The 12,286-nt window shown below is 33.7% G+C and overlaps 1 protein-coding gene across 3 annotated transcripts in view; it reads right to left on the reverse strand.

Annotated features, from left to right (window-relative positions):
* LOC140445676 (fatty-acid amide hydrolase 2-A-like) overlaps positions 1-12,286 on the reverse strand; it is a 61,607-nt gene that overhangs the window by 35,931 nt on the left and 13,390 nt on the right. For all 3 annotated transcript variants that reach the window (XM_072537918.1, XM_072537917.1, XM_072537916.1), the window contains exons 4-5: positions 6,326-6,481; positions 1,533-1,622 (exon numbers count right to left, since the gene is read on the reverse strand). In XM_072537918.1, the coding sequence (XP_072394019.1) occupies positions 1,533-1,622; positions 6,326-6,481 (246 nt within the window). The remainder of the gene's footprint in view (positions 1-1,532; positions 1,623-6,325; positions 6,482-12,286) is intronic.

The raw sequence follows: 12,286 nt of genomic DNA on the forward strand, positions 1-12,286 counted from the left end.
AAGTCGCTATGTTTTAATGACCGTTACGACATTTGGTTCATTAAAGAGTATAAAGAGGTACAATTCGAAATTAAATCATTTGCGCCACTGCCCTTGATCGTTTATAGTTCCAAATATTTTGTGGAGTATCTTACGCTCGAATATTCCCAGAAGTCTTTCATCCTTCTGGCGTTAGAGTCCATGATTCCGTCCCGTATGTGAGGACCGGCCTCAGCAGTGTTTTGTATGTAATAATTTTAGTTTTTCTTAGAATATTTCTTGAGTGGAATTGTTTTTGGATTCCATAGTATGTCCTATTTGTAAGGTTTATTCGTCTTTTAATTTCTTCGCTTGTTTTATTGGTAGTAGTCACTAGCGAGCCAATGTATGTGAAGCTGTCAACACGTATGTGAAGCTGTTCCGTTCCTCATTTGCTGTAGGATCCTTAATAACCAACATGTACTTGGTTTTGACTTCGTAGATGACTAGACCGACCTGTTTCGACGCCGTTTCCAATTCTATGAAATATTGCTCAACATCTCGCTTGCTACGCCCTATTTTGTCAATCGATCTATTGTAAATAGTACCGCCGACTCTAATTCGTATGTCTCGGACTGCCTTTTCCAAGGCAATGTTAAATAGGAGGCAAGCCAAGGTATCCCCTTGTCTGAGTTCATCCTTCATCTCAAAGGATCAAGAATTTTCTCCCTGTATCCTAACGCTCGCTTCTAAATTAGACATTGTCATTCTCGTTAATAGGACAAGTTTTTCTGGTATACCAAACTCACGCATTGATTGGTATAGTACTGTTCTCTTGATACTGTCGTATGCGGCCTTGAAGTCGACGAATAGTTATTATGTTTCTACATTTTGTCCACAATTCCTCCACACTTTCTCCCGCTTCCGCGCTCTCTATTTCCTCATCCATTTGTCTCCTATACTCTCTCGCAATGGTTTCAATGCGCAGATTACCAACATTAATTCTGTCTTGTTTCATATGTTTGTCCTTCTTTAAGTTTGATATTCTTCCTCTGATTTGCATGCATATCCGTACTATTTTATCACACTCTCTGATGATGCTGTCGATATATATTAAAAAGTGTTGGTGAGATATCTCAACCTTGTTTTGGTCCTTGGTTTGTTTAGATTGGTTTTGTTTCGTTTGACTGCATTTTAAACATCATATTTGTATTTCTGCTCAATTTTTGATTCCTCTAATCATTTTTATCAATATATAAATCATAAATACGCGCTATTTAGATAACCATAACCTTGATCTATAATAAATAGTAAAATACAAATCTTATCAGATCGTAACAATGTACTCAGTCTACTTGTCGTAGAGATTTAAAAAAAAATGTAATCATTAATAAGTACGTCAAAAGAATTTCTACATATTTTTATTATGTATCTGAATAAAATTAAGCAATCTAAAAATCTAAAATTGTTCAAGATAAAAAGATAAATTTGAATGTCAAAATTAAGACATACAATTATGCAAATGTAAATAGTTAAAGTTCAGATAAATATTCTAAAAAAAAAACGGTACTTACCAGCTGTTGAAATTAAATGAGAAGTAGGTTTGTGACCGAAAACGCCACACATAAATGCAGGAATCCTGACTGAGCCCCCTATATCAGTACCTTAAAGAAAAAGATAAGTTGAAATATGTTAAAAATTTCATAATAATGGTATTTAGTCTGCGAAAACTCGAAATTGTACTTCAAATACTCGAACTTCAAATTATGCAGAATGATCAAAAAAGGAAATAGTAAAAATCCTACGAATTATCGTACAATCACCTTGCTCTACACAACTCTTAAACTGCTAACAAGGATATTTGCCAATCAGATTATTGAAATTCATACATAAAACAACAAAAAAAAGATCTATTCTACATTATAATAATTTAACCGAAATACATTAACCAACATACTACTACTGCCCTTTTAAAAGGCAATCGATCTATTTCCCTTAAATTGATAACTTAAACTTACCGTTGATAGATGGCGCCTGTGGGGTTTATTGTCAAACATATCGATCAAGATATTTCATCAGTTGCTCGCTTTAAAAGTTTGTTTACGTACCGGCATAGCATTGTTTTGTTTTTTAATTAAACACGGATGTTGCTAATTGGAGGTAAGTTTTTTTTAATTACAAATCAAATGTGTGCGTTTTACATGATTTGCTAGTCATTGCTTTATTTACGTGTAATTATAGTGGAAATATTGCTTTGAGTTTTCTGTTACTTTCTTGTGAACGGCCATTTTTGTTTTGTTCTTTTAAAAGGACAGTAGTAATAAGAACTACAAAATGGTTATTTTTTTAGGAACCCGTTAAAATTGCATGAGTTAATTGCAGAACTTGAGACAGATGAGATTCCAACGCCTCCTGATGGTATAAGTATTTTTCCTCTAGACAATGAAAATGATAATATAACAGATTGCGATTCAGGAGACGAGGAGGTCACAACGATACACCATTTACCAGGACGCCAGCTGAGAAATGACGTGAAGGTTATTTTCGACAATCAAGATCAGAGTGCAGAAGAGTCAGATTCCGACGAATACGACGTACCTCTTGCCACACTACGCAAAGAAGAAACAAAACGTTCGATTATTCTCGAAAAACTAGGATCTGCACAATGGCTTATAGGTGATCTGTACTAGCATCCTAAAGATGTTTACTGCAGACCAGAAATAGAACCTAAACAAAATCGCATGCCAGTACAGCTCTTCCGGCTATTTTTTTCGACAACGTGTTCAATATGATAACAACATATACAAATATATACGCGGCACAAAAAAACTTGACTAGTAATGTTACAGATAATGAAATTAGGTGTTTTGTGGGTGTGCTTATTTTGGGTGGCTACGTGGTGTTACCAAAAAGATATATGTATTGGGAAAAACGTGATAATATTCAGAATGAAAAAGTCGCTGGAGCTCTATCGAGAGATAGATTTTCCCGTATAATGAAAATTCCTCAGGTGTGTGATAATAATAGTTTGGACAAAACAGACAAGTTTGCTAAAATACGGCCATTAAATGATGAATTGAATAAAACATTTTTAAATCACGCTCCTTTAGAACAAGAACATAGCGTAGATGAAGCTATGGTACTATATTTTGGAAGGCACCCTAAGAAACAATTTATATGAAACAAACCCATTTGTTGGGGTTATAAGCGTTGGATGGGTACTCTCCGTCTAGGTTATATTGTATGGTTTACACCGTATCAAGGCAACTCAGTGCAAATACCAGCCTCATACAAAAACTTGGGTCTTGGTTCGTCGGTTGTTTTGTCTTATGCAGATGTGCTACAATTACGCTGGCCAAAAACGAGATTCCACCTTTTTTTATAACTTCTTCTCATCCATGCATCTACTAAATGAGTTAAAAACTAGAGGTGTTTTCGGTACAGGTATAATAAGGGACAATAGAACACTAAAATGCCTTACTAGTTCCTATCAACAAGTCCTCGTAGACACTTTGTCTCAGGACTAGCAACCTCCATTGGAGTTTTACGTTGCCATCTAATCAAGTCCTGTTGTAACTTAAACATCCTAGTATATAAGATCAAATATTGTAACTCAAATTCAATTTAACAATATTTAACGGGTTTTTACCACAGCCACCTAAAGGTTACAAGCCGTGAAGTGAGAAAATTGGCAACGTTGGAGGTAGTCCGATAGCCCTGTGTTTACTTGGAGAGATTATGCTAATTTTGTTTGTATTTCTTGTATTATTGGTGAATTATTCGATTAAAAAAAAGGTATGTATTTTTTACGTATATTGTAATAATTGTATGAAGCATTAAAAATAATTAGATATATATTATTCAGACAAATAATACGTACAAACTGTTAAATTCACAAATTCAGACACTGCTTTAGTAATTACAAACCCCAAGTCGATGTTAATTTATTGGTACAGGGAGTAGTAATATGATATTCTAACATATTTTTTTAATTACAGATGCCGACACTGCAGTGTACCAAATTGCAAATCAAATTATGCAACTACTTTAAAGTATGAAAAGGCCCAAAGTACATTCTCTTTTCCCAAAAACGATCACCTTCGTACTCAGTGGGTTAGATCTATTAACAGTGAAGATTTCACAGTAACTTCTAGTTCGGTAGTATGTAAAAAACATTTTGATGCAACGGATATTATTGAAAGTGAGTCATTCATTGATAAAAATGGTACGGTTCTTCAACGAAATTTGGTTTTTCCCAAGTTGAAAGAGAATGCGATACCAAAGATTTTTGAAAACCAACCGTCATATTTATCTAACCCAAAACCACCAACAAGAAAAAATCCTGAATCTAGACGAGCAGAAATAAGTCTCCGGGAAGAAAATAATATAAAAGAACTCGAAAACAAAGACCTTATCGTGGATTTCAAGGAACTTTTACAAAGTGTTAGTGAGAGGGTTGAGTTAAAAAACTGGCAAATAAAAGTTGTAGGAGAAAGGATTTGTTTTTATTTATTAAATATTGACAATCAGTACAGTGATGAGTGTATAAAAGTTATTTCAAACATTAACATTACGAAGGAATTACTTGTATCTGTTTATGTGAAGGACATCTAACTGTCACCTCATGATTTTAAATGTATTTTACCATTTGACTGTAAGTTATCTCGGTGGTCACAACTAGAAAATCTGCTGTCCAGGTATTCTTTTTTTTGAAAGTCCTATTGACAATAATTTTAAAATAACCAAAATATGTAGTGAAATTGACAGAGTGATAGAAAATACGGATGTAGATAAAATGAAGGGAGTTCTGGCTTTTATGAAAAATCAGTTACTGTTACTAACAGCAAGTAGGGCAAAATATTCTCTACCAACAATTATTTTTGCTCTTACCATATATAATCAGTCACAATATATAAGCTGAATGCACTTGTATTACTTTTAAATTCTATTAATATTACACCTCATTGTATTCAATGTTTTGCAGTTTTAATAGATGTGATATATATATATATATATATATATATATATATATATATATATATATATATATATATATACCTTATCAGACTATTTTGTACGATTTTTTTACTTAATTCTAACTTTATAGCGAATATTATGATGTTCCTCTTTTATTTATTATTTTGTTGGGCTCTTTACAGTCGGACTACTTCTAACAGCTGATGCGGCGTTGCCATTTTTATTTCACGGCTTGTAAGCTTTAGGTGGCTGTGGTTTTTACCCAAGTATTTAGTGGCTCAAAACATCTAGTAGTAGTAGTAGTACATCTAGTAAACACTTATTAAAACTATTAAGTAGTAAACAGTACTAATCTAGTAAACACTATTAATTCCGAAAACGTTCTGTGATGTAGCCCGATAGGATGTTTGAATTATATACCTTTTATAAAGGATTTTTAAATAAAAATTTTTGTGATACATGGTATACAGCCAGCTACAGGAACTTAGTTTCCTTGTGGATTTTGATATGGACTTATTATGGACTTATATGGGTGAAATGTAAAAACGGTTTAGCTGTTCTGAACGGTTTCTTGATCAACAAAATGCAGGGGATTATCGGTCTCTTTTGTGTTTCGTATTGGTTTCAAAACTCTGGAAAATTTTAGAAAGTGAATTAGCCAGGGTCAGGAACCAATGAAGTCAAGTATCTAGAGGTAATCTTGGATTCCAAACTCAATTGGAACACTCATATTATTAACAACCGACAGAGCTACGCGACTCTTCTAGAACTGCAGACCAGCTGTAGGTAAAACCTGGGGGGCTAGAACCAAAGGTAATCTGTTGGTTATACACATCAGTAATAAGACCAACAGTTACATATGGTTCAGTACTTTGGTGGAAAAAGACAGCTTTGCTATCTTGTGCAACCTCTCTCACTACATGCCTATGGTACTGGATCAGGAGTCTGTGCAAACATGTAATTATAACAAATTTTACAGTCTAGATCAATTTAAAACCGTGTTCGAGGCTGAAGTTTTTGCTTTGGTGCCCTGCATTGATGAAATCCTAAATGGAGACTCCAAATCAAAGAGAACCATTTATACAGATAGCCAAGCTGCTATTCTGCTTGTAAAGAACCCACTCACCAAATCAAAACTGGTTAGGAACCGGCAAAAGACAATAAAGTGTCCTTAATATGAGTGCAGTGTCACGAAGAGGTACATGAGAATAACATGCAAACAAATATTTTTAGATTATTTCGGAATTGATAAGAAAAAATGAAAATTAAAATTATGATCACTAAAAATTACTAATATAATAATTATTACATGCTATTTTTTTAATATGTAGGTATATTAGTAACAAAAATAAAATAAATCTATTAATACTTCAAGTCTACTAATACTTACCAATGCTTAAAGGTATACCACCCGCAGCCAACAGACTGGCTTCTCCACCTGAAGAACCTCCCACATTTCTTGTAGAATTGTAAGGATTATTCGTAATACCAAATAGTGGGTTGTGTGTTTCTTGCCATAAATTCAACTGTGGTATATTTGTCACCCCTGTTAAAAAAAATATTATTGTATGTAATTACATATATTCTTATAAAGCTTTAAACTTAGGCAGTTAAAAAAAAGGTTCGTCGATTAAAACCGAAGATATTGCGACTTTTATAAATTTTGAGTTATGAATTCAGTTTTTGAAATAGTAAAATCGGAAGGGTGCAAATCGCTTCGCTTTTAAACCCTTCATTGTTGGCGCATCATGGACGCCTCATTTTTTAATCCTTTTAAAATGTTTTTGTTAAAACTTGAACATTTAATTTTTCAAATGATGCTTTTTAAATTTCCTAATGTTTATAAACAAAGCTCCGGTGATTTTTTAAAACGACATTGTGTTTTTTTTAATTCGTATAAAAAATGCCAACATTTCGAATAAAAAAAAATAATTTCCTAGATTATATATTATCACCAAATGTATTAAAAGCAGTTGTTAGATAGTTATAGTGAGCCCTACGTGGTAGCGGGTAGATACTCTTGTACGATCCCGGTATGAGATAGATCTACTTCAGGTATGCAACCCTGCCCACGCGAGCCATGGCTCTCCCCCAACCCGTGCCGGGGGAAGTCATGTCCCCAACCCAAGATCCCTACCAAAAAAACAAATAAATCCTTTCACATATCCATTACCAAAGAGTAAATCTCACACGAAAGAAAAATCATTGGGGAAGGCAACGGGAAACCAGCCCAATTAACTTTCCCTAGTAGAATCACAATGGATCAAGTCAATATAGAAACGGCCCTTAGTCTCTGGCACCCCTTAAGTTGGGAGAGGGTGCTAAGAATCCCCCGGTTGCCACAAATATTTAGATTTAAGCATGACAAGAATGTTGGTACATGGAATATACGAAGTTTATTCCAGGCCGGAAAAGTGAATAACGTAATTAAAGAAATGCGAAGACTCAACATTGACATACTTGGATACAGTAAAGTTAGATGGCCCAATTTAGGCCAGTGCGAAATAGAAAACCACACAATATACTACTGTGGAGATACTACAACAAGAAACAAAAACGGAGTGGCTATAATAGTAAATAAAGAAGTTAACAAATGTGTACTTAGTTTTATAGGAATATCAGATAGAGTTGCAGTACTCAAAATTAATGCTAAACCAGTTAACGTGAATATTATTCAAGCATATGCTCCAACTTCGGAAAACTCAGAGCAGGAAATAGAAATATTCTATGAGCAATTGAAAGAATCCCTAAAACATACCAAAAAACAAGTAGTGAATATCCTGCTAGGAGATTTCAACGCCAAAGTAGGCAAAGGAGGTGTTGGCAATACTGTGGGACACTTTGGACTAGGAACGCGAAATGATAGAGGAGGCCGCCTTGTTCAGTTCTGTCAGGAAACGGATAGTGCAATAATGAAAACCTTTTTCCAATTACCACCTCGAAGACTCTACACCTGGAAATCTCCAGCTGACTGTTCAAAAAAAATGATTAGAAACCAGATTGACTACATCATCATCAACAAACAATTTCAGAATTCCGTAAAATTCGCAAAAACATATTCAGGAGCAGATGTTCCATCAGACCATAATCTTTTACTAGAACGTTTCAAACTCCATATGAAAAAAGTCCATAAAAGAAAAGCACAAAAACGTCCGGACATCCAGAAGTTGAAAGATAAAACCATAAGAGAAGAAGTCAAAGAGAAGATCAACAACAAAATAAACTGCATGGTAATCTCAGATATTAATCAAGAAAACATAAGAGTGGATGATATGTATAATAAAATCAAAAATATCTGTAATTCAGTGGTAGATAATAAACTTAAACCAGAAAACAATATAAAGAAACAGCAATGGATGAGACAAGAAATATTAGAGCTAATGGAAGAACGAAGAAAACGCAGAAATAAGAATGAGGAAAGGTAAAAAGAAATAAACAAAGAATAGAAATATAATCCATAGAACACAAGCATGACACTTTTAACCTACATAAAAAGATCAAAAACTTAATGGGAGGAAATGGATCACGAAGTCATAACTTAATACTAGATGAGCACAACAATCTGCTCTACGAAAATGAGAGAATACTTGAGAGATGGAAGCAATACATGGAAGAATTATTTAAGGAAGAGCAAGAGACAGAAGTCAGTGTTTCTGGATGTTCAGGACCAGAAATAACGCTCAGTGAAGTAACATATGCAATAAAAAGACTAAAAACCAACAACGCACCTGGACCTGATAACATACAAGCTGAAATATTGAAACTATTTGAAAACAACCAACTCAAACTCCTAACGAGTCTACTGAACAAAATCTATGAAACTACAGAATTTCCTACAGATTGGCTAGTTTCCACCTTCATCCCTCTCCTTAAAAAGGCAAATGCCACCAGAAGCTCTGATTACAGAATTATAAGGTTAATGAGCCATGCACTCAAAATCCTTATTTCTGTTATTCACTCTCGCATATATATATAGAAAACTTGAAGAAAACATTAGCAGTGTTCAGTTTGGGTTTAGAAGCGGACTGAGAACGCGAGAGACTCTATTTTCCATACAAGTATTGATACAAAGAGCTCGAGACGTAAATTGCGAAGTCTAGGCATGCTTTATAGACTTTGAAAAAGCATTTGACAAGGTGCAACATCAAAAATTATTTTAGATACTGAAAGAATCTAGTATTGATGACAAAGATTTACGCCTAATTAAAAATTTATACTTACAGCAAAGGGCAACTGTACGACTAGACAACGAAACCTCACAAGAATTCACGATAAAACGTTGTTCAATACTTACTCGGAAATGCTGTTCAGGGAAGCTATTCATGGTTTAAGAGAAGGTATAAAAATCAATGGTGAAATCATAAACAATTTAAGATATGCGGACGATACGGTTTTGATTGCTGATAATGCGGAGGATCTGCAAACATTTATAGACAGTGTAATGGAAGCCTGTGACAGATACGGCATGAAAGTAAACTGTAAGAAGACCAAAATTCTTGTAGTAAGTAAAAACGACGTAATACAGCACCAATTCACAGCTAATAATGAACCCTTGAAAATAATCGACAAAATTACATACCTTGGATGCAGCCTAAATAAGGAATGGGACCACTCACAGGAGATAAGATGTCGTATAGAAAAGGCGAGAGCTGTCTTCAATCGTCTAAGGAAGATTTTATGTAATATGCACCTGAACATTGATATAAGAACACGAGTCTTGAGATGCTATGTATTGTCTACCCTTTTATATGGAGTCGAAGCCTGGACCTTGACGGAGGCAACATCCAAACGATTAGAAGCCTTCGAAATGTGGTGCTACCGCCTCATACTCAGAATTTCCTATATCCATCATGTTACAAACAACACCGTGATCTAACGTATGAGTAAAGATCTGGAAATTATGCGTATCGTGAAAATCAGAAAGATGACATACTTAGGGCATGTGATGCGCAATGAGAAGTATCAACTAATTCAACTAATTTTACAAGGCAAAATAGAAGGCAAAAGATCTCAAGGGCGCAGAAGGACATCATGATTGAAGAATATCAGACAGTGGGCAGGCATAACTTCCATACATCTATTTAGAGCAGCTGTCAACAAAGTTGTATGGACCAACGTGATTGTTAACATCCACAGAGGATAGGCACCAAAAGAAGAAGAGTCAGCCCTAGTTTACAGATGTCAAAACATTCATTGTTTGGGAACTTCTGTTTGTAAGTTTTGTATCTTGTAACGTTATATCAATAAGTTTTGTTATTATAGGTAAACAATATTCTGTTATGAATAACTTGTCTGACAGATAAAATACAAAATATTTATTTGGCAAATAAAGTACCGAATAAGAAGTTCTCTCAAAAATATATCCTAAATATTGTTGTTTATTTTAGGTGAGTGACATGGATGCGGTATTAGTGAAATCGAAGAGCAACTTAAGGGTTGTTACTCCGAAGGTACTTTTTAAAACGGCCCTTTTAAAGGTACAACTAACAGACTAACAGCACTTTATTTAATATAATTACAACTGACTTTAAAATAAAAATTTACAGTATTTATAAGAAAATAATTGATGACGACCTGTCTGCATTATATGTCTAAACTGCTGATCGGCTGGACTATTGAACTGCAATACCGCTGAGAATCGGGGTTAATGTATCGTAATTAGCATGATGTTTAATGTTTAAAAACTTAGTGTGAAAATATAATATTTGAGACAGAATCGACCATTTTAATTTGTGTAATGATAAAGAATATTTTAAGAGGTTTAGATTAAGTAAATTGACAGAGATCTACATTCTGAAAATATATTGTAAATAGTTGTTAATAAAAGATTATAAACATTCTACCTCTTTTTCTTCGCTTAGTTTAAGCACTCAATGCTTTCATAATCTTGATAATTAAAAAAAATGGTTTAATTAACGTCTTCCAAGAGATATTGGTGCTATTAATTGAATAATAGAAGTATAGGATTCCAAAATGAAAAATATGCACATAGTACCTAGGTTGTCAGGTTATTTTAATATTATAAAATACATTAAATTGTAAAAAAAGACTTAGAGTAAGGATACAAAATATCCATAGTGTAGCACGAAATTCTCAAAACTTACAATAAATCTTCTATAGAATATATGGAATATCGATTTTAAATTCTGACAATTTTGTGATACTTCTTGGATATAATTTTGTAGGTGCCTACCAAGTAGATATAAACAATTCTGTATTCTTGAGAAAAAGTTTAAATGAAGATAATATAAATGGGTTCATTACTTGGAGACTTGGAGATATTGATTATACAGTGAAGCCATTTTTAAGGAATCCACTAAATAATCCATGAAGAAAATTTATATAATTTATTTAAATTTATATATGAATTTCATATTAAAACCAGATATGTAACAAAACTTTTACCCAATGGAAGTGGCAGTAAAGTTGAAAAGATTCAACCGTTCTAATCTGCAGCAACATTATATAACCTAGCGAGAGATCAGATTGCTAAATGAAGACAATATAAATGTTTGAACTAACCTTATATAATATTTTACAGATATGGAGAAACCTCAGAAGAATCATTAATATACATGTATCATTTTTTTATTCGTTACTAGCGGACCCGACACACTTCGTTCTGTCAAATAGATTTGAAATGTGGCAGCATATTTCTTTAATTCTCCTGAACAGAACCGTCACCATGATAATAGAGCGGTGTGTGAAGGTCAGCTCGGGCGACCTAAGTATCTTCGCTTCCACGAACTTTGGCCACCCTTTTGGACCCACTAAAAACATGGACTGGGATATCTGCCAGAGGGCTTCAAACTAACAGGGGAACTTAAGGTTCAAACCTGATTGAAAAATAATCTAAAGGGATAGAGGGAACCTAAAGATGACAAATATTTATAAAGTGGGTGCTTCAATGACAAAATATAGAGATAATTAATTATTTATTATTATTATTATTAACATAGGGTTAATAACCGATGTAATAAAGAATAATAAAATAAAACGTATTTTCAGTAATCGCTTTATTGTAAATCAAGTGATTCATAATTATTAACAAAAATCTGTTTTATTTTTATTGTAGTGCTTTATGATGTTTTTTGTTTGATTACCTGGTGAATATACAAACAAATCTGATGGTTTTCCAACACAGGAAAAGGCAACATACAATTGACCATGTGAGAAACATGGGTTTTCTAGATTAATACCACAAACACCTAATGATTACCCCTGGAACTTATTTATGGTCATAGCAAAAGCAAGCCGCACTGAAAACTGTAGTCGTTTATATTCAAATGGTGCATCAGTCGGAATCATTGGGATGCGTGATATCAAAACGTCTTCTCCTTTATACTTTCTT

Source organism: Diabrotica undecimpunctata, chromosome 7 (assembly GCF_040954645.1).
Source record: "Diabrotica undecimpunctata isolate CICGRU chromosome 7, icDiaUnde3, whole genome shotgun sequence".
NCBI classification, from domain to species: Eukaryota; Metazoa; Arthropoda; class Insecta; order Coleoptera; family Chrysomelidae; genus Diabrotica; species Diabrotica undecimpunctata.